Source organism: Dama dama, chromosome 24, assembly GCF_033118175.1.
Source record: "Dama dama isolate Ldn47 chromosome 24, ASM3311817v1, whole genome shotgun sequence".
Classification (NCBI taxonomy): domain Eukaryota; kingdom Metazoa; phylum Chordata; class Mammalia; order Artiodactyla; family Cervidae; genus Dama; species Dama dama.
This window is the reverse complement of record NC_083704.1, coordinates 53,918,888-53,941,558: the sequence shown is the minus strand read 5'-3', so window position 1 is coordinate 53,941,558 and position 22,671 is coordinate 53,918,888. Positions and strand designations below refer to the sequence as shown.

General features: G+C 54.8%; 1 protein-coding gene and 1 long non-coding RNA gene across 2 annotated transcripts; one reads left to right on the top strand and one right to left on the bottom strand.

Annotated features, from left to right (window-relative positions):
* The first annotated feature begins 475 nt into the window (after nucleotides 1-475).
* On the top strand, nucleotides 476-14,508 carry LOC133045891 (uncharacterized). The gene is made up of 3 exons (XR_009690371.1): nucleotides 476-2,859; nucleotides 8,020-8,155; nucleotides 14,035-14,508. It is a non-coding gene; the product is annotated as an uncharacterized LOC133045891 (long non-coding RNA).
* Nucleotides 14,449-20,086, bottom strand: CISH (cytokine inducible SH2 containing protein). Its single transcript, XM_061128494.1, has 3 exons — nucleotides 19,748-20,086; nucleotides 16,292-16,512; nucleotides 14,449-16,050 (listed from the first exon to the last, which is right to left on the bottom strand). The coding sequence occupies exons 1-3, from the start codon at nucleotides 19,765-19,767 to the stop codon at nucleotides 15,527-15,529; spliced, it is 765 nt and encodes a 254-aa protein (XP_060984477.1). The 5' UTR covers nucleotides 19,768-20,086; the 3' UTR covers nucleotides 14,449-15,526.
* Nucleotides 20,087-22,671: the final 2,585 nt, after the last annotated feature.

Genomic DNA, 22,671 nt, shown 5'->3' with positions numbered 1-22,671 from the left:
AAAGGAGGAAGGGAAGTGAAGGAGAAAGAAGGAATTCAGGCTTCTGAGGATGCCCTCGCTCAGCTTCTTGGTGAGGACGCCCATCCTGGCTGCTCCACCCCTACCTGTCCTCAGGTTTCAGTGCCTCCTCTTACTCAGCATCTGTCTCAGCAAGTGAATCTGGGCCACAGACTTCTGAAAAGTCTTAGGAGTCCACGACTCCTCCTGGTTTCTGTGGGCCTTCCAGGTACTCAGCCCTGGTTCTGGGCAGGGCAGAAGGCCCTATGTAGGGGACAGGGGATAGGGGCTTCCCTGGGCTTTGTGCTGTGTCTCCAGAGGTGGGAGGACTGGGGAACCCAGTGCCCCTGAGAGCCTGGGGTTTCTGAACGTTCAGTTCTGGGAACTTGCTGTGCTTCAGAAAGAGAGAAATGAGAAGCAAAACCCTAGGGCCTCAGCGCCACCAACCCCCCCGCCCTTCCTGTCTTCCTTCCGCTGAGTCATAGCCAAGCACACAGCACCTCTGCCTCCTTCGGGGCCATATGGGTGGGGTGGAATTCACAGTCACGTGAGGACACAGCATCTGGACAAGTCCTCTTTTCCTGCAAGTGTCTGTGCAGAGCCCCGAGTTGCTGAGCACTAAAGCTGCCTCTCAAGCTTGGAGAAGGGGTGACTGAGGTCTTTAGTGTCCTGTGTCTCCCCGCGATCCCCAGGCCAGCTGTTCACCTACAAGCATTGAGCACCAACTGTAAGCCAGACAGGGTGATTCAGGTGGGGCCCTGTCCTTGAGGAACTTGTGGATTTGGACGTGGACTCTTCCTGACAGGCCCCTCATGAGTGACCGGGTCTGTAGGCTTGCTCTGGTCAGTGGGGGGCCATGGGAGCCAGGCCACATCACACATGCCCATCATAAAGACCTGCACACCTCACACAGGTGTCTGTAGGTACGTGCATGTGCACGGGTGTGGGACTGGAGCACGTGGGTTCACGTCCATGATCATAGATGTCTGCACAGGCCCTGCATTGAATTGCGGAGCTCCAGGCTCTGGTACCCAGGTCAGGACCTTGCGTGTGTGGCCTCTGTGAGGGGCCCCAGGTTGTTGAGGGCTGAGGCTATCTTCCAATCTGGGAGAAGGGGTGACTGAGATTCTTAGGGGAGAGACATCACCCTGTCTTGGAGGCCCAAGTACTGTCACTGAGTCATGAGAGTCCATGGGAGTTTGAGTACTGTGCCCCCATTTTGTGGAAAAGAAAGCTGAAGCCCAGAAGGGGCCCATGATTTGCCCAAGGTCACAGAGCAAGTTGGGGGAGATCTAGAAGGGGAACAAGCCAGACCTTGGCACCTGTCTACCTCCTTGACCTTTCTGGACTGGCATTTGGGGTTTGGCACCCCCTGATGACCACAGTGCATCAAACTCTGGGTTGATTCTCCCAGCAAACCACCTGGGGACCAACCACAGGGTCCTCCTATACCTCGCCATTCCCAGGAAGTTTCCCTGCACTATATCTTTGCTTGGGTGACCTCACTGCCTGTAGTTCCCTCTCTTTCTCAATCAGTCTCTGTCTCTCTCTGATTCCTCAAATAAGATCCAAACTTCCAAATTCTGCTTAAATGCTTCCTCTACCTTCTTTGACCCCCTGGGACTTTTCCCCTACCTCTGGCCTCTCTTGGCCTCTGTCCCCCTCATTCCCACATCACTGTTCACCCACCTCCTAAATATAAAATTAATCCATAGAGCCCTAGGCTGGGTGTGAGGGGTCCTTTGAGGCTGAGACAGTGGAAGCCTCACCCAGGCCAGTCCAGCCCTCCAGACTTTGCCAGTCACTGAGGTGGGCCCTGGAGCTGGGAGAAGAGACAGCACCTCTGCTAGGCCTCGCCACCTGCCCCCAATTCTGCCGCTTTGCTCAAGGCCCAGACCTGGAGTGCTGTACTTGAGGCGAGATTGATTCCTCAACCTTCAGTGTTTACCATTCCAGGTTGTTTATTCCCCCACACCTTGAATACCCCTCCACTGAGGACTCGGCCTGTGTTTCATGGGGTGGAGGGTGGGGGGTCAAACAAAGAGTAGGGAACCCTTGGATTTTTGTTGGGTGTTGCTCTTTTGTTGAACGACTCCAGCCAGAGTTGTCTGCTCCTTTCCAAAGCTGTTTCCCTCCACTTGGTCTCAGGAAGTGGGCAGGGGGCTGGCCATCTTTGCCCCATGAGGCTTTGAACCCCATCATGCCAGCTGTCCCCTCGCTCCTCTCCAACCATGACTAGGAGCCTAAGATTGATTGTCGGACCTACCCTTGGTGCTGGAGTATGAAGGAAAAATGGACAGAGACACTGCCCATCAGGAATTGATGGCCAAGTGGAGGACAGAGGCAAGTAAACAGGTCCTTATCCTTGCCGCGTGTGGTGTGAATTCGATTGCTGTCTGCTGGGCACCGTGCCAGGCCCTGGGCATGGGTGGTATTCAGATAAGGCCCTGCTCTCGTGGAGCATGTCCTCTCCTACTCAGGTTCCCACTCAGCACTTGCAGTGCTCAGCTTGAGCTTTCCCTACAGCACAGGCCAGCTTAGGAGATAAAATGGTCAGGGAGCTCACCCTCTGGAGCAGCCCTAAGCCCGAGAAGGGTGGGAATTGGTGGGTACACATGCCAGCTTCCTCCCCCCTTCAGGTGGGACAACCCCAAGGAGTGTTCTACACCACCTGTCAATCGGGGACTGACCTCAGAGGGAACACATTTACACACCTGCTCTGGCTTCCTTTCCTTCCCTGTCTCACTTCCTCTCTCATCTCCATCAGGAACTAGGAAGGCTCTATGATTTCACCCAGCTCACAAGCTTCCATATTCCAAGGATGCTGGTGGAAGATACAGCACTCCTGCTTGAGAAACAAAGGTTAGTTTATTTCCCACTGTAACAGTAGACAGAGGATCAGCATTTTCTTGAACCACTTCCCTGAACCCAGTGCCTGCAGCGTGACCCTATAAGGACCAGATGATGCCTGCACATGCAGTAGGTTGACAGCAGAGAAACCCTGAGATCAGGGAACCCAAATCTTTTGTAATAGACTGTAAGCCAGCCTGCCTAACCTTTGCCCCAGAGGCAGATATTATCTTTATTATACTAGACAATAAATAAATCTGCCTTTTTCCTTGGAGGGAGACATTATTTCTATCTTCTAAGGCTATTCACTGGAATAATCACCCTTGACAGTATTGTTTGGAACAAGGGCAGTCAGTGCCTCTGTGAACAAATGTACAGAAAAGGGAGACAGCCAGGAAGAATTGTCTCCTAGTACTCTATCGGTGCTTCGTGACATCACCTCCGAAATAAACTATTTGTGTTTGGATCTTTTTATTAATATTTATTCATTTATTTGGCTGCATCAGCTCTTTGTTGCAGCATGCCGGATCTTTACTTGCACATGTGGGATCTAGTTCCCTGACAAGGAATAGAACCCTGGCTTCCTACATTGGGAGTGTGGAGTATTAGCCACTGGACCATCAGGGAAGTTCCCGTGTTTGGATCCTTGGCCCTGAGCCTGCCTCTGGGGAAAACCCTTCAAGACTGGGAAGATGACACTAAATAAGCGTTAATGGGTTTTCTGACGTTGGTCTCATTTCTCCAGATCTTCCTGCAAATAATTCTGGGGAGCCACACGAAGGAAGAAATTTCCTTTCCCAGAATCAATACTATTGTGACTTCTTAGGCATGTGCTCTAAAGGACTCTTGAAGTGTAATTTTTCACATTTAAATATTTAGTCCATCTATAATATGGTGGTTGCCTCTGTGAGGTAGACATTGGACTTCATTTTTCCCCCAAATCATTCTAATATAATTTATGGGAAATCGTGCCTGGTCCATCATCAGTATCTTCTAATCTGCCTGCAACTTGTTATGTAGAATATGTCACAAACACACACATGATCAATTCACAGACAATGGACTAACAAACACATGGGCATCGCCATCACTGGGGATTTGACACTCACCACTGACACAAAGTAAGACAAACCCATCCCACTCACGATGACACCATTCAAGCTCCAGTGAAATGCAGGGAGGCTGCGAACCAGCCTTAGAGTTCACAGAGGGTTTGAACGTGAATTGGAAAGGTTTCTTTCTAAAAAATATTTAGTAATTAATGCAAACTTCAAAAACTTGGGGACTTCACTGGCAGTCCAGTGGTTAAGAGTCTGTGCTCCCACTACAGGGGGCGCAGGCTTAATCTCTGGTTAGGGAACTAAGATCCTGCAGGTGGCTTGATGTGGCCACAACATAAGTAGTATTTCTGGGACTCCTGTCTACTTGGGCTCATGGTCAAGGGGGAATCCAAGGGGTGGGCTGGGACTAGGCAAGAAGCCCCAAGGAGAAAAATCACCAAACATATATACTCCTCACCATGATTCTATACTGGAGGAGGGCATGGCAACTCACTGTAAGTATTCTTGCCTGAAGAATCCCCCTGAACAGAGGAGCCTGATAGGCTGCAGTGACATGTTAGGGGAGGTGGGTAGCAGGTTTGGAGCTGTGCTAAGTGAGAGCCAGGAGTGACCGGAGGGCTTGAGGGGAGGGTAGCTCCCTGCCCACACCTCTGTCCAGCCTTGACCAGGGAGGTGTCTCCATTCTTCTCGAGGCAAACAGGTCCTGAGTGGTTAAAAGACTGTCCCAAGGTTATCCAGCCAGAGAGGGAGGCCCTTACTTCCTTTCTGTGCCTGTCTAGACATGCCCCCCAGCACCCCTTCCAGGCCCCTGGGACCTGTGATAGGAACAGTCACGGCCACTCCTCAGAGTGTGATTAGGTCCCAGCCCAGTCCCAGAACAGGGTCACAGCCTCCATGGCTTCCTGGGGGCCCTGCAGCTTGTCCTCTTCATTCTCTTAAGTAAGGACACCGAGGCTCCAATGGGCCAGACGTGTGCTCAGGACTGCACTGCTGGGCACGAGTGCTAGGGTCACACCAGGTGGCCTGATGCTGCAGCTGGGGCCTGTACCCCAGTGGGGGGACCGGGATCTGAGGGGAAAGATCCTGGAGGAAAAGACTGGCCTGAAGGGGAGACAGGAGTCCTGGCCAGAGGTTGCCTGTTCGTTAGTGAGGGACTCAGTGCTCAGGGCACGGCGCTGGGATCCCACCTTGCTCTCCCTCCTCCTTCCCCTTCACCCATCACAGCCCCAGCTGCTGACCAGCCTGGCCAGTACGCTGTCACCGAGCATCACCAAACATCCTACTTTCACCTGTGCCCCCTCCCCCGCACACCACCCCTCCTCCCAGGGACACACAGCCTTCCCCCCTCCCCCATATCGTTTCCCACTGTCCACTCTGTGCCTATCCTAGGGCTGGGTGCTGGGTACCACAGATGTTGCACCAGACCTGGGCCTGCCCTGGCAGACTCAGTGCTGAGACAGAGGAGTCTACAGAGGCACCTGCAGTCAGAGAGGGTTTCCTGGAGGCATGGACTTCCAGCTGTGGCCGTGGTACCTCCTCCCCCTCACCTGGGTCACTGCCCCTCCTCTAAGCCTCTCTCCCTGGAGTGGCCAGCGGGTTCCTGGAAGCGTCCCATCGCTCTGCAGTGCCGATTCCAAGAACTGCGGCTCCTGGCAGCACTTGCTCAGGATCCTTTCCTAGAACATAGGCCTCGCCCCACCCAGGCTGCTGGGGTCTCATTGGGCAGCTGGCGGAGGCAATGAAGGAGGGGGGTGCCCTGGGCGGGGCCTCTGTAGGATCCAGACACTGGGAGGTGGGCCTCAGCTGTCAGCCCGGAGAGGGTGGCCACCCTAGCGTCGGGGGCAGGAGGTCAATGTGTGTGAAGGCACTTTGACTCCAGTCAGCTGTGGGGGCGGGCTAAACCCAGGGAGTTCAGTTCACAGCCTCCCTGCACACACAAGAGGCTCACCCATGGGGCCTTGAACTTGGCCTCTGGTTGCTACACTCCACCGTCAGTCCCGGCCCCCCCACCCCCATCCCAGGGTTCCATCTCATAAGTATAAGGCACAAGCCTTCCTCTGGCCTCAGAGCAGGCCTTCAATCAGATAGTCTCCAGAGGTACAGGAGTGTCAGATTCTGAGCAGTGAAGGGGGATGGGCCAGCCAGTGCTTGGAAGGACAGGACACGTGTGTTATTAATCGTGTTATAATTTTACCTTGCCGGATTATGATGGAGGAAGTCACCCCATCCCGCACCCTCAGCAAGGTGGGTGGGGGTTGGGGGTGACAGCCACCAATTCGTGGGCCAGGACAGGGTCTGCCTTCCCTCAAGGTCACTGGGCCTCCCCCTCTGAGGCGTGTCCTCCACCCCCGCCACCTCTGAGCTGGCGACAGGCCTGCCCACCCGCCTGGGACCTGCCAGATCACGTTGAGCAACCAGTTCCTGAGAAGCGTTGAAGGCTGTTTGGTTTAAAATTAACTCCCCCGCTCCCCCTCCCCTGCCTGCAGGCCTCCTCCGAGTTCTTGGAAGAGGCGCTCTGCTCTTTCTTCCTGGGAAGAGGCCTCTAGCCGCAGCTGCTGCGATTCTAGCAAAAACACCTCACCCAAGGTGGGGGTGGGGGGGTGCCCATGCCCCGCCTTCTCTGCCCTCTGTGAGGACACCCAGGGATCCTTCTGGAGCCCAGTTTGCCCCAGTGCATCCACTGACCCCAAGAGGAGAAGAGGGGTGACTGTCAAGGTGCCGAGACCAGGTGTGCTGCCCTAAAGCCCACGCCCTCACCCATTGGCACCTGCTGGCTCTGAAGAGTAAAAGGGCTACAGAGACCCAGTCTGGGCACCTCTGGGGTAGAGACAGTGAGTGCTGACCACACAGACAGCACACCCGGGACTTTGGTCTACTTTGAGGCATGTTTGGCTCAGAGAGAGAAAGCACGGTGCCCAGGGTCAGCCAGCTTTGCCCACCTAGGCTCAGCCTGCCCACTAGATGCTGGGCTGACAATGCTGACCCAGAGGCATGCCCCAGCAGGCACTCACACTAGGGTTAGAGCTCTTCTTGTCTCTTCCCCACGCTCCTCTGCCTGCCCTGGGAACCCATCTCCTTCTGGATAAGCCTTCGTTTTCTAGCGTCTCCTTGGGCTCCATGTCTCTGGAACTCTGGAGAAAATGTTTCCGGAGAACCTGCTCTCCTACAGCTCCTCCTACCACGGCCATCCACCCGAAGGAGCTGAGAAAAACAAAGGAATGTTGGCCAAGTGGAAAGGTCAAGACACACACACAGACACGCTGATGTTGCTCAGAAGTAGGGCTGGTGGGGGTGGGAAGGGGAGCAGTGCTTCTTAGGGGAAGGCGGAGAGAGAAGAAACACTTTTAAAAACAAAGCTCTGGCCCAACCCAAACTGAGTGAAATCTTCACCTCTGCTATAGGAGGCACCCGGCTCTGGGGACAGGAAATCCCAGGCTGGCTCATGGGTGCTGGGTGTGGGGAGTCCCTGCAACAGGGCTCTCTCTCGGGAGCATTTGCTGGGTGGTACTCCCCTTCCAGCCACACCATCAGAGTGTGGGTCACCCTAATGAGGACTGTGCAGTGAAACAGTCCTAGAGGACTGCCTGGAGGAGTCGTGGCCATCCCAAGATCCCTCAGCCCTCGGAGGCCACTTCTTGCACTCTGGGCCCTGCCTGCTTCAACCAGGCTTGAGTCATGGAAGCAGCTGTCCTTCCACTGAGCAGAAAGCTTTGGCCACACCAAAAGGCTCCTCCAGCTTTGGACCTGTCATGTCCCCTCCTGCTCATAGATGAGCATCAGCTACCATTCACCCCGTATTCCCCCACAGCCAGGCACAGCCCTGCTCCAGCCACCCTGGAGCACTTCTACTATCTCTGTCAGACAGATGGGGAAACTGAGGCTCCAAGAGATTAAACCACTTGCCTGAGATCCTTAGGGTGATTTTGGAGGGGCTGAAATTTGAACTCTGCCTGAGTTCTTTCCACTTGGCTAAATTTGCCTCTTCAATGACAACCCCAGGAGACTCTCATGGGAAGTGTGGGGTGTGTGTGTGTGTGTGAGAGAGAGAGAAATTTAGCCAAAGAATGGTTGTTTGGAATTAGTCGTGGAAATTATGTTTTTTTCTCCCCAGGCTGGAGAGACCTGGGAAAACTCAGGCCCCAGGGGGATTCCCTAGGATGCGGTGGGTACCCAACACAGGCATGAATCTGCTAGAGAAGCTGAGGAAGACTTCTCAGAAAAGGAGTATTTGAGTTGGACTTGGAAGGGTGAGTAAGAGTTTGCCCTGGCAGAATGAGGAAGAGGGACATTCCGGGATGAATGATATCATGGGGAGGGCTGTTTGGAGAGAAGTAGAATGGAATGGCCTGGTGGATTGGGAAGCAACATCTTGGAATCTGGGGTGAGGCACAGGCAAGTTATGAGGGGAGCCTGTGAATATCACTAAGTGAGGAAAGTGGGCCACTATCGGGTTTGCAAGCCCCTCACTCTGGAGGTGCTGGCAGGGCTGAGGGGGCCAGTGAGGAGGCCATCAGGTCAGTGACCCATGGTGAGGCTGGATGTGGGCAAGGCAGCCACGGGGATCCACAGGAGAGCCGCCTGCAGAGGACCAGTGCCAGGGTAGAGGGACGTGGAGACCAGCAGGTGGCGGGGTGCGTGTGGGGGGTGTGGAGGTGTGTCTCTGGAACGGTCTGGACAGTCTGTCCAGGATGAGTCCAGGTCTGGACAGGGGGAGTCCTGAACCAGGTTGTTCGTGTTGCCAGGCAGACTCCTGTTCAAGAGTTCTAGGGTGAAGCGGCCAAGCCCTGGCCTGGGATTCAAAGCCCTGGGCTCCAATCCTGCGTGGCCTCTTCTCTGGTGACTGTGGACAAGTCACCCTGCCTCTCTGGATATCGGGCTTACAGCTTTGAAAGGGGACCGACCCAGCTCACCTCCCTGACCTGTGACCTTTGAGGGCACATACCGCTGAGGGCTGAGAGAGTAACAGGCCTGAGGGAAACCCACACAACTCCCCCTCTCCCCCAGGTGTGGGCACGGGTAGCAGATGGCCTAGTTTTTACTGAAGTGGCTAGAAGGTTGGGCTGGTCTGGCCTCTACCCCAAGCCGTGCAGACACCAGACTGTGGGTCTGTTCACCATGATGGGAGCCCAAGGCCTTGGTCAGCAGGTGACGCCTGAAGGTGGAGGCCTGGGCTGGCAGTCCTGCACCAAAGCTGGGGCGGGGGCAGTGAGGGGCTACTTATATTTCCAGGGGGTTCCAGCCAGCTCTCCTGCAGCTCCCCTGGGGACTGCAAGGGCCAGCAGCACCTGCTCAGCCTACCTCTCAAATGGGATTAAAATAAGGGACGAGGAGTAGTTACAGTGACAGAATCCTCCTGGGTCCCCCCACATTCCCTCTGAGAGACGTGCTGTCCCTCTCCCCACTTCAAAGCTGAGGAATCTTCTGAGGTTCGGTGAGGTCGAGGGACATGCCCCCCGAATCAAGTGTACAGCACATGATCCAGACTGCAGGGGAGGTTTGGGTAAAACCAGGGTGTGGGGGACACAGGAGAGAGGAGTAAACCTCTGGGGACCCTCCTCCATCTCAGGTCTCAGATGTGAGAGCCCCAGCCTGCCTCAGCTTGGGAGGGGACCCCCCCCCAACCCTGCAGTCGGGGTGGGGGAAGGACACCTTCCCCAGGAGAGACTGTTGAACTTCTGGCAAAGCTCCCACGTGCTTTATATTAAAACTGGTCTGACAGGTTGGTGTGAAAGGGCTGCCCAGGCCTGCGCAGGCTCTACATCTCCTCAAGGAAGAGGGCCTTTGGGAGGTTTCACAACCCTCCGGCCTCCCTGATCAGGACTTATCTCAGGCTCTTGGCCCCTCTGCTTCACCTTACATCTGTGAGGGGTGGGCGTCTCCCATCTGAGAGTGCAGCCAGCCTGGCCCGTGTCCCCAGCCCTATTTAGACCCATGTTCAGCCTTGATCATCCAGCAAGATTTGCTCAGTTTGCAGATTGGAAGCTGAACGCAGGGGCAGGGGGCCCGATAATGATTCCAAGAGTGTTAACGACACTCAGTGGTCATGGGCAAAGTCTCCCAGGAAGACCTCTCATTGACTGACAAGAGAAACCTGAGTGGCCTGGTGGCATCTCTGCCCCAGAGTTGTTCCATCAGAGTGTTGTGAGTCCAAGGAGGGACACCAGATAAGATCAGTCTGTGAGCCCACCTCCCCTGGCCTGACGGAATCCTCCAGGGTGCAGTCCCTAGCCCCCCTCCTCCAAAATGCCCTCCTGAATCACCCCGCCCCTTGTGCCTGTCCCCAGCCCTTTGTGAGTGCCAAGGCTTTTTTTAGCATGCCAGCCCCCAGGAGGCAGCGCAGAGCAGCAGTTTCACAAACAAGGTCTTGATTCAGGGTTTGGACTCTGCCTCTGCCCCTCACACCAAGCTGTTGACCCTGAGAAAGCCACAACCTCTCTCTGAGCAGTACCTCTTTTCCTGTAATGCGCACAGCTTCTATTGGTGTGCAGGGCTGCAGGGAGAACTTAATGGGCATGAACCCCACCCCCAGGATCACCTCCCCTCCCCTGGTCTCCATCACACCCCACTCTGCCATATCCCAGGCCTCTCATCCTCCTTTCTGGCCTCTGGCCCCCAGGCCCTTGTGGGGTCATCCCCACCCAGCTGACAGGTTCACTGCTTAGAAATGAGCATCGGGTAATGGCATTTCCCTGCTGAACTCTGAAGGGCGCCCCACCACCAGAACATCATCCGTGGGTACCCCCTCTGCCCTCTCCACCCGCCCTCTGTCCCCTCAGCCCTCCTGGGAAGCCAGCCATCTTCTGGTCTTGCCAGGTTTGTTCCTGCCTCAGGGCCACTGCACCAGAGCTCCTTCCACCTAGGATGTCCTTTCCCGGCGGTGTCCAGGCTCAGGGCCACCTGGCTCTAGAACCTTCCTCGACCCTCTGATCTGCACCCCCCACCCCGCCCCCCAGAGCACTCTCTTCCCTGCCCCCTGCTCTGCATTCATTTCACTCTCAGAACTCATTCCCTGTGTCCATCTGTGTGCTGGTCTATTGTCTCTCGCCCAACAGCCCATGAATCCCACAAGGACGGGGAGCATGTCCATCTTATTCCCTGCTGTGTCCTCAGGGCCCAGATGGAGTCCAGCCCAGTTGGTGCCCAGAGAGCAAGAGAGCTAGCAAAGGACAGTCGGTAAAGGGTTCCTATCAGTTATTGTGTACATATCGTGCGGGTTCCTGTGCGCCCACAGGTCAGTTCCCCTCTTCCTCCCTGACCAGTGCCAGTAGGCGTGCCCCTTTCAGCAGCCCAGAACCACCTGGGGCTGACAGTCACCAGAGGATATTTAGCCTCTGTTAGGCTGGCTCTCTGACTTGGGTCTGGGGCCCAATGACACGCGCTCCACTGATCCTGTTCTAAGCAGGCTTCACTCCCTTGATAGGGAAATGTGAGAATAAAATTGAAGCCGACTGGGACTTCCCTGGAGGTCCACTGGTTAAGATTCATGCTTCCAATGCAAGGGCTGTGTTCTATCCCTGGTTGGGGAACTAAGATACCACATGCCACACAGCGTGGCAAAAAAAAAAAAAAAAAAAAAATTGAAGCAGAAAACTACCAGGGGTCAGAGGCAGCTGGTAGCCCCTTTTCAGGCAAGAGCCAGACTCTGACTTGGGCTGAGGCAAGGGGGAAGGGGATAGGACTCTGTTGGCCAGGCCAGTAGCTCCAGAGACCTTAGCAAGCAGGGATACAAGGGGATAAAACCAGCATTCCAGAACAGCTCACCTGAAAGCTACCCCCACCCCAGCTGCCCATCCTTGCCACCTCACGTAGCAGTGCATGGGCAAGGGAGCGGTCGGGATCCCGCAGCCTGAGCTCTGCTCTGGGCCTCACCCCCTTAGCCACCCCCTTGCCCGCTCTGGGCTTGTCTCCTCATCTGTGGAGTGTGGGTAGTATTTTGTTGTCTAGTCGCCCAGTTATGTTCAACACTTTGCAACCCCATGGACTGTAGCCTGCCAGTCTCCTCTGTCCATGGACTTCTCTAGGCAAGAATACTGGAGTGGGTTGCCATTTCCTTCTCCAGGGGCTCTTCCCCATCCAGGGATTGAAGCTAGGTTTCCTGGATTGGCAGGCGGATTCTTTACCGCTGAGCCACCAGGGTAATATTTAGGCCTACTCTAACCCTGTGGACACCCTGACGTCTCTCCTCTGTGGACAACAAAGGGCTTCCTTCCACTCTAGCACTGTCTGGGCCACGGTGCCAGGTAAGGAAGAGCCTGCCTTTGGCCCCTCTGTGTCTACTGCCTGTTCACTGGATGACTCAGGTCTGGGGCTGGAGTAGACTCAGGGGTCATCTCAGGCATTCTGGGAGTCACAAAGGAGCTGGGATCTAGGCTGAAGCAATGAGAAACCACAGACATCCCTGGCAGGGCCATGGTGCCCTGGATGAGGTGTGTTGCCAGGCCCTGCAGCCAGCAATGGAGAAGGTGCCAGGCGGGACACGTGGACCTGGTAAAGATAGCCCACACCCACTTCTTGCACACTCTTACCCAATGGCAGCTCCATTCTTTCCCACGCCTCTCTCCATACCCCCAGGGTTCTACACCTCCAGAGTTCTTTATTTTTATCCTGTCCTGCCTCATCCTTGTCATCAACGTCTCTCCTCACACCTTCCTGTCTTCAGTCTGCTGACGTTTGCCTCTTTGAATCTGCAACTTTTAATTGTCTAAGGGCTAAGAAAATAGAAAGGTTAGAACTATTTCTGAAATGAGGGCTGAAAGGCCATGAGTGAGCTTCAGAGGTACTTTCCTGTGAGGGACTCAATGGTGTAGAAAGTTTCAGCACAGAGTAGGATTCCAGGTGCTGAAGTGCTCCAACGGCAGACCATCAGATAATGGAGAATGTTTTCATTTTACTTGCTCTTTCACCTACTTCTGGTATGCAGGACCCTGATTGAAGGAGTCCCCAAACCCCAGTCAGCCTAGGACAGGACGCCATCAGATCCATCCCAGGCCAGACCCTGTGGCCAGCCACTATCCCCAGTCAACCATTCTGCCCCGCTGCACAGAATGACCTTCCCTAGGCTCCTTGTGATCAGGGATATAAACTCCCCAGTCATGCCCTGGTGTCTTGGCAAGCCCTGTACCTTCTCCTTGGGGTGATCCAGCCTGACTTCTCTGTTAGGCCTCGTCATCTCAAAAGACGCTGCCCCCAGCAGTGGTCCACAGCACCCATACTGTTAGTATTTTCCACCTACGTTTAGTTAGCATCTCCTGTTCTCACATCTTTCAGGTCTGATGCTCCTCTGCTAACCTCCCCCACCTGGCACTGGGCAGTGACCCTGCAGGCAGTCCCACTAGTGACCCTGCATCCCACCCTCCAAGGGGAAAAGAGGGAATGAGTGGACAAGGGCTTCTCCCTACCCCTTCCACTATAAAACTAACATCATGGTGTCTGGTCCCATCACTTCATGGCAAATAGAAGGGGAAAAGGTGGAAGCAGTGACAGATTTCCTCTTCTTGAGCTCTAAAATCCCTGTGGATGGTGACTGCAGCCATGAAATTAGAAGACAATTGCTTCTTGGCAGGAAAGCTATGACAAACCTAGACAGTGTGTTAAAAAGCAAAGACTTCATGTTGATGACAATAGTCATATAGTCATATAGTTCATATAGTCAAGGCTATGGTCTTTCCATTAGGAGAAGGCAATAGCAGCCCACTCCAGTACTCATCTGGAGAATCCCATGGATGGAGGAGCCTGGTAGGCTGCAGTCCATGGGGTCGCTAGGAGTCAGACACAACTGAACAACTTCACTTTCACTTATCACTTGCATGCATTGGAGAAGGAAATGGCAACCCACTCCAGTGTTCTTGCCTGGAGAATCCCAGGGATGGGGGAGCCTGGTGGGCTGCAGTCCATGGGGTCGCTATGAGTCGGACACGACTGAAGCAACTTAGCATCAGCAGCAGCAGCGTGGTCTTTCCATTAGTCATATATGGATGTGAGAGCTGGAGAGTAAAGAAAGCAAAGCATGGAAGAATTTAGGCTTTCTAACTGTAGTGCTAGAGAAGACTCTTGAGAGTCCCTCGGAAAGCAAGGGGATCAAACCGGTCAATCTCAAATGAAATCAACTCTGAATACTCTTTGGAAGGGCTAATGCTGAAGCTGAAGCATCCAATACTTTGGCCACATGATGCAAACAGCCCTGACTCACTGGAAAAGACCCTGATGCTGGGAAAGATTGAGGGCAGAAGAGGATGACAGAGGATGAGATGGTTGGATGGCATAACCGATTCATTGGGCATGAACTTGGACAAACTCTGGGAGATGGTGAGGGACAGGGAAGCCTGGTGTGCTGCAGTCCACGGGGTTATGAAGAGTTGGACACGATTTGGTGACTAAACAACAACAGTAACAACCCTCTCCACTTTTCACTGTGTGCCCTAGCAGGGCCGGCTCAGCCACACAGGTCTTTGGGCCTCTGCTGACCCAGATGTAAAGTGGGGGATGCTGACAGTAAGATCAAAGGGGACAAACGGTATACGACTCAAAAAAAAGGCCCCTCTGAGGGCTCCATACATGAAAGGTACAATTTTATTGTCATTACAGAAAAAGCAGTGAAAATAAAAAGACTACCAAACTGTTTAAAGTAATAATTATTTTATAAAGTCTCATCGGATATGGAATTTCGTCCCCTCTCTTGAGTGAACGCATGTTCCTGGGCAGGAAGCAGACCCAGCAGAGCTGGAGCCGTGGCCCTCCAACGACCATGCCGCTCCCTGACCCGGCCCCCGACTTGTGCAGGGCCTGTGCCCCGGCGAGACCAGCTCTACGCAGACAGGGCTCGGCCCCGGAGGGGGTGAGTGGCAGGCTCTGCTGGGCGCTAACATGTTGGCTCCATGTTCTTGTTTATTCACCCATCCTCCCAAAACAGGGCTGGAGGCCAAGGAGAAGGACTGCTTCTCGGGTAGACGGGTTAGTGCCAGGACATGCAGGACCACCTTGGGTCCAACAGCGCATCTCAGGGTGGGAGGAACCAGAGAAGCTGGGGCCAGTCTGGGGCCTCTGGAGTGCTCAGGGCAGAGAGAAGGGGTCGGCTCACCCCAAGACCAACCCAGGGAGAATAAATAAATAAATACTATATAACTGTGCTGTCCCCCAGTTTGGTCTGCGCCCCTGCCCGGGGACTGTCACCATCAACCTCGGTTCCTCTGGCTGATATGCCCCTGAGACAGAGGCTGGCTAGCTGGAAGGAAGGGGCCCGCCCCACCCTGAGGATGGAGAAACCAGGGTCGGCCAAGTCTACACAGTTCAGGAGTCCGCAGCAGGTGAGTGGGGGACTGGGCCCAGCCCACAGAGTTGAGACAAGGTCCTGCCAGTGCCCTCTCTTTTGACACATATGGCCCGCCACAATGGAGTCACGTGGGAGCCGGGGGGCGGGGGGCGCCGACCTCCAAGTCGTGTGACACTTTCCCTGACCCCTCACCCCCAGCCTCGTTCCTGCGGACCGTTCCTGGTCTAGCTGCCAGATGTGCACAGGCACCAGGATGACTGGAGGAGGGGTCGTGGGAGCCCAAGTCCAGCTGGGGCCCATGTCCCCTCCAGGGTCCAGCTGGATGAGGCCAGGCGGCTGCTCGGCCAGGTCAGAGCTGGAAGGGGTATTGTCGGAGGTAGTCAGCCATGCGGCGGGGGAGTGGCAGGCAGTCCACGTCAGCCACCAGACGGTTGATGACGAGGCGGCACAGGTGCTGCAGGCTTCGGGTGCTGCTCCTGCGAACAAAGGGCTGCACCAGTTTCAGGTGAACGGCCGTGGCGGGCAGGGCTGGGTCACCAGGTGCATCTTCCTTCGGGGTGGGCAGGGCTGGAGTGGTGGCAAGGTCGGGACTGTCACTCCGGGTGTCTGCGGCACAGGAGGCCACGTAGTGCTGGACCAGGCTCACCACATCTGGGAAGGCCAGGATGCGTGGCCTGGACAGGCAGTTGGAGTCCAGGCGGAAGCTAGAGTCGGCGTACTCAATGCGCACGTTGGTGGGCCCGCGGGTGGTCTTGACGGACAGTGTGAACAGGTAGCTGGGGTGGGTGCTGTCACGTACCAGGAAGGTGCCCTCTGGCATCTTCTGCAGGTGTTGCCGGGCCTCACTGGCCGTAATGGAACCCCAATACCAGCCTAGGCAAGTGGAGAGGAGAGTAACCAACTGGTCACAGTGGAAAGTAGCTGGGTGCATCAACCCAGAGCACGGCAGGGTTCAGCCTCTTGTCATCACCCCTCCCTGGGGAGGGCTGGAGCCCTTCCCTCCCATCAGACTCTTCTGGCCAGAGGCTTGCCTCTCAAATTAGACTCAACAGGCAGAGCTAATCTTCCCCCATCAGACTTCCCAGGACAATTCCTCCTCCCTCCTCAGACTCACCAGATTCCCGAAGGTAGGAGAAGGTCTTGGCTATGCACAGCAGGTCCTCCTCGGGGTCCACCACCTTGGTCTCCCTCTCTGGCTGGGCTGGGGACTCCTCTACTGCCTCCTCCAGGAAGGCGCCAGCAGGCAAAGGCTGCATAACTGGTTGGGGCAGCTCCAGGGACCGGGCCCACAGGGGCCGCTGCCCAATCTGCTCCACGGCCAGCAAAGGACAAGGTCTAGAAGGAGGTGCGTGGGCAGTGAGTGGAGGCCCTGTGCTCTCTCCATTTCCAGAGACCCCCTCTGCCCCAGACTGGCTACGTGACCTCTGGCCAGTCTATCTCACTGTGAGCCCCTGTTTCCCCTCTGCTCACTCATGAGACCAATACTCTACCTCCCGCTTGACAGCACAAAAGGCCCCCTTGATGACCTCTCCCACATATGAACCCTCTTCTGAAAGAGACTTTCCCACCCTTCTGCATTTATCAAAGAACAATTATAGTTGGACCCAGTATCCATGGGGAGATGGTTCCAGGAGATGGAACCTGTGGATGCTTGAGTCCCTTATATGAATGGTGCAGTACAATGACTACATGGGCCCTCTGTATCCCCAGGTTTCACATCTGCAGGGACAAAGGGCCATCTGTAATCTCTCTTCTGTTTTGTACCAACCAAATCCATAGATCATTCCCTGTAGGCATCTCTAGTTCACAGTGGCCAGTTGGGGTTCCCACCTCAGACAGGATCCAGTGCAAAGAGGCCCCACAATGGTGCCCTCCTGGCAGAGGTGGCTGATTAAATGCATGGTACTGGTTGAGCCAAGGGATGGGTCACATGTTACCTCACCATGGACAACAGTGTCTGTCAGATGGAACTTGGTCTACACTGGCCAGGCCTTAGAGGCTAGAATTATCTCCCTGAACAGGTCAGACTCCCATCCTGTTCTCTCCTCCTCCCAGCTGAGGGTCTGGGGTACACAGTGGCCTCTAAAGGCACTAAGTCCCACCTCCCATAAATATGAGCTCCCACCAAAGGGCAGGGTACTCATCCCACATTCCAGATCCCACCCTGACAAGCCTGCCCTACCAGACACTGTGATCTTAAGCAAACATTGCTCTTCACTAGAGGTCCACTTCCCCACTGCCCCAGTGAGGGGTCATCCCAGCCCAGACACTAAGCGGTTGGGCCACACCATATTCTCAGATGACTAGGATTGGGTTGCTGAACCAGCCCCATCTGAGTAGTAGCTTCTCTTTAAAAGAAACCCACCCAGTGCAGTGATCCTGGGGTTTTTGGGAGTGAGAGGCATGGCCCTGGTTCCCATGGAAGAGACTGCCAGTCCTTTCCCACTCGTCACAAAAGAAATCCTCCAATCTCAGTTCTGGGTCTGGTTCTCTGCCAGGCCTCAAGACATCAGGATAATGTAACCTTGGGCCCTGCCCTAAAGGAGTGCTCATAACCCAACGTCATAAAAAAGCAAAGGATGTTATGGGGGAGCCAGGGTCAGCCTGCTCCTGAGCTGAGTCTCAGGGCAGAGGAAGGAGAAGCGGCAAAGGCACCACAGGCCAAGATGACGACACGGGGAAACACTGCCAGGTATTGCTTATGCGGCAGGAAGAGGTGGGCAGGAGCTGGCGGCAGGAGCCAGGGAGAGGAACCAGATCTGACAATGTAAGTTACAGGTGACTCTTAGAAGATTTTAACAAATCACGGGCTGGCAACTGGTCATGAGAAGGGGCCATAAGACCCTGGCACACCATAGCCTGGTGGCACTTCTCCACCCCCACTCTTGCTGCACTGCGGGAGCTCTGGACTCCCTCTAGAAGAGCTGGAGGCTGAGATCCAAGCAACTGGCTGAGGGCCTCCCTACTGGGACCCAGAGCTCAGCTCAGGCCAGGGAGCCTTCTAGGACATAGGAGGTGGCTAGCCAGTCAGACCAGACAGTCTCTGGGAGTGGCCATGTCCAAATAGCTTAGCATATGTGGGTGTAGGGGTCTCTAGGGATGCTGAGATGATATCTGGATGTGTGAGTGGCTGTACTGGTCACCACAAGCTCCTGGTGAGTGACTATATATATCTGGGGAGGGGTGTGTCATTGTGTCACGGTGGTGGTGATGGCTGTGGTGCTCCAGGTGTGGGTGGCCAGTATGTGAGGGTGCCTGCTGGGCAGCCCAGCCTGTGCATTCTGTTTGGGAACATAAACTAGTGAAGCAAACTCAACCCTGAGCAGGTAGCCCTCAGCAAAGCTGACACCCCAAACCTATAGTTGGGAATTCTTGCTCCCTGGCTCAGGAGAGCACTAGCTGGTCTTGCTCCCTGACAAGACCACTGGCCTGATGCACTGATATTCCAAGGGGGCCTTCAGCTGGAGCAAAGTGAGAGGGTGTGGGACCCCAGAATTGGCTGGGGTCCTGTGAACAAAGGCAGAAGCGTGGGGGAAGGTGTTCGGGAGTCCCAAAGTGCAGAGAGGAGAAAGGGAGATGTTGGAGATGATCAGGGAGAAACAGAAGCACGTACAGTCTTCCTAGCACTTTCAGGTGCTGGGAACAGGACTGCTCAGAGCTGGGGGCACTTCAGCCTTGCCCCACCTTCCACCCTTCCTCACTTGGTACCATATCAGTTTTGATAACAGCAGTCACTGGGCCACCTAGCTCTCTCTGACTGTGGGAAGCACCCACTCACATCTTCTTTCACTCACCCTGGAGCTTCTGAGCTCCTGTCAGATAAGTTTGGAGAGCATCAGACCCTTGGTTGAAGGGGACGCTGAGGTTCTGGTCAGAAGGAATGTGTTAAGAATGCTCAGCTGAAGCCAAGACTGTCTTATAAGCCCCCACCCTACCCCTGCAAGTTTTGGGGAAACTCGGAGAAGGGAGGCAGGAGCCAAGGCACTTCTCACATTGGGATCCCATATTGGACTAAGAGTAGGGATGAGGCCATTGTGAGGGGGTGCCTCAGACAGGACTGGGTCAAACCTAGTCTCTTCCCAAGAGCTGCTTGTTCAGCAGGTGCCAACCTGGGTAGAGGTAAGGATCTCAGATTGGTTTCCCAAGAAGAGCCTAACCCCTAGCCTGAGGCAGGTGAGTGGATGACAGGACAGAAAGGGGCAACGGTCACATCTAGCCCACGGTCACAGTAAGTTACTGGGCCGGCAGGCCAGGGTAGAGCGCTCCCGATCCAGAACGGCTGGGCAAGAGAGCCACGTCTGGGAGGAGGCGCTGCCTGAAGCGTCCACCTTTTCCAGCCAGAACCCAAGCTTAGCCCACCCTGTGTTTCTCCTGTCGCTAGCTGACCCCCAATTTCCGTACCCACAGTGCCAGGAGAGGTGGTGACGATGTTGTCACCATTCTTTGTTATCACACTCCCGAGGTCTTTCTCCGACCAATCAAGCCCTCTTAATACTCGGCGGCTAGCACGAGGCCAGTTCGCCGCCGCGTCCCGGCGCGGAGCTGGGCTGGGGCAGAGACCCGCGCTTACCCCTGAACGCAGAGGACCATGTCCTGGCAGCGGCAGCTGTTGCTCCGGAGCTGAGGCCCGGCCTGACGGCGGCAGCTGGAGTGAGCCAGTGGGCGCGGATCGCGCTCTCAGGGCAGGCTCCCGGGGCGCACGGGCGGCGGGCCGGGACTGAGAGGTGGCGGAGCGGGTGCGCCGGGAGAGTGCGGGGGGCGGGCCTGGAGGACGGGGCGGAGCGAACAGCCTAATCTTTTGTCCTCTGTGTCCCAGCCCTTCCCGGAAGCGACGTCTTCCCAGAACCGCCGGCTGTGCGGTCGGGCGGCGAGGGGTGCGGGTGGGGGGCGCCGGCTCCCTTAGTCTGGGGCCGCGGGCAGCTAAAGGAAACACCTTTGACAGATTTCCAAGAACTTTCCAGGAAAATGGGGCGGGGCCCTGCGCGCCGACCAGTCGCAGTGCAGGAGGTGGGGCCGAGTAGTCAGGGAGGGCCAATTAGAGCGCTGGGATCCGAGGCTGACGTGAGCCAAGGGGTTGGGCGTGACCTAGAGACCAACCGGTGAAAACCAAGTTGAATAGGGCTAGGGAGAGGCCGGTGCTCTACCTACTTGAGCTCAGATTTCCTTCGGGGCACTCCGCTTCGTTAGCGACAGACCCGCTTATCTCTGGATAGGACCGGTGGCGGCACGAGGGTGCGGCCACGGGTCTGTCCGCCCAGCTATTGGCTCCTCCAAGGCGGTGTGCTGGTGTGCAGGCGCCCCCTATGGGCTGCGCTTGGACCCCTGGACCCTACGTGGGGAGGCGAGTGGCATGGGTTGTGGTCCGGAGAGAAATATTAGGGGAGAAAAGGGGCTCAGAGGGAGTATCCAGATCCGAGCAGGTTCACGGAGGTCAAGCCTGCAACCACTGCAGCCAATAGGATCCAGGCGAGGTTTCCCCTGGGAGTTGGGGAAGAAGGCTCTATCCCAACCTTTGCACTCTGCGGGGCCATCCAGTCCCGGCCCTAAACTGGCTTCTGGCCAGCCCTCCGGTCAGGGAGGAAATGACTACCGACTTGAGAAGACAGGCAAGGATAAAGAGCCCCCAGCTCACCCCACAGGACAGTTCACACGTGTCTCTGGCTTGGTGGGCCCCCTAAAAATATGGGAGAGAGACCTGGAGCTCCAAACACCCAGAGATAAATTGAAGCTAGGGGATAAAAGTAGAGAGGAGGAGCAGTGACAGCCTCTCCCATCTACACGGAGCACCTGATACATTTGATCCTCAGTAGCTGGTATTGCTCTCATTATTGCTAAGCCCCAGGGAACATGCCCCTACCTTTGATCCTTTCCACCTTTCCCCATTCACTGGACTCACCAGGGAGCATCCTTAAAGGGGCTGCACACATAGCCTCGGAGCCCGAGGGCCAGGAGATGAGAGAATTGGAGCGGTGGTAGGGTCCACCCCACCTTCCCCGTGTGTACCCCCCAAGTTCCCTGGAAAGAAGGTAAACTTCAGGTCCCCTAGCGGGGATGACAGGCTCCTGGCAGTGTCCAGAGGCACAAATGGTAGTATCCAGGCATTCCCCAAGGCAGACAGGGCTGAGCTTGTCCTGCCTGGGAGGGGATGGAAGACTGAGGAATCCAAAAGCAAAAGCCCGTTAAGCAGGACAACATGACAAAAATAATTGGTTCACATGAGAAATGACTTCATGAAACGCACTTCTCTGTAAACTTCTTGAAGGGAACTTGAGCTTCAGTGTAGCCCCACTTCAGTTCAGTTCAGTCACTCAGTCGTGTCCGACTCTTTGCCACTCCATGGACTGCAGCACATCAGGCTTCCCTGTCCATCACCAACTCCCGGAGCTTGCTCAAACTCATGTTCATCAAGTCGGTGATGCCATCCAACCATCTCATCCTCTGTTGTCCCCTTCTCCTCCCGCCTTCAATCATTCCCAGCATTAGGGTCTTTAAATGAGTCAGTTCTTTGCATCAGGTGGCCAAAGTATTGGAGTTTCAGCTTCAGCATCAGTCCTTCCAATGAATATGCAGGACTGATTTCCTTTTAGGATGGACTGGTTGGATCTCCTTGCTGCCAAGGAACTCTCAAGAGTCTTCACCAACACCACAGTTCAAAACATCAACTCTTTGGCACTCAGCTTTTTTCTTGGTCCAACTCTCACATCCATACATGACTACTGGAAAAACCAAAGTTTTGACTAGACAGACCTTTGTTTGCAAAGTAATGTCTCTTCTTTTTAATATGCTGTCTAGGTTGGTCATAACTTTTCTTCCAAGGAGCAAGCATCTTTTAATTTCATGGCTGCAGTCACCATCTGCAGTGATTTTGGAGCCCCCCAAAAATAACGTCTGTCACTGTTTCCATTGTTCCCCCATCTATTTGCCATGAAGTGATGGGACCAGATGCCATGATCTTAGTTTTCTGAATGTTGAGCTTTAAGTAAACTTTTTCACTCTCCTCTTTTACTTTCATCAGGAGGCTCTTTAGTTCTTGTGGTGTCATCTGCATATCTGAGGTTATTGACCTTTCTCTCAGCAATCTTGATTCCAGCTTGTGCTTCATCCAGTCCAGCATGTCTCATGATGTACTCTGCATACAAGTTTGATAAGCAGGGTGAAAATATACAGCCTTGATGTACTCCTTTCCTGATTTGGAACTAGTCTGTTGTTCCATGTCCAGTTCTAACTGTTGCTTCTTGACCTGCATACAGATTTCTCAAGAGGCAGGTCAGGTGGTTTGGTATTCCCATCTCTTGAAGAATTTTCCACAGCTTGTTGTAATCCACACAGTCAAAGGCTTTGGCATAGTCAATAAAGCAGAAGTAGATATTTTTCTGGAACTCTCGATTTTTTGATGATCCAATGGATGTCGGGAATTTGGTCCCTGGTTCCTCTGCCTTTTTTTAAATCCAGCTTGAACATCTGGAAGTTCACGGTTCACATACTGTTGAAGGC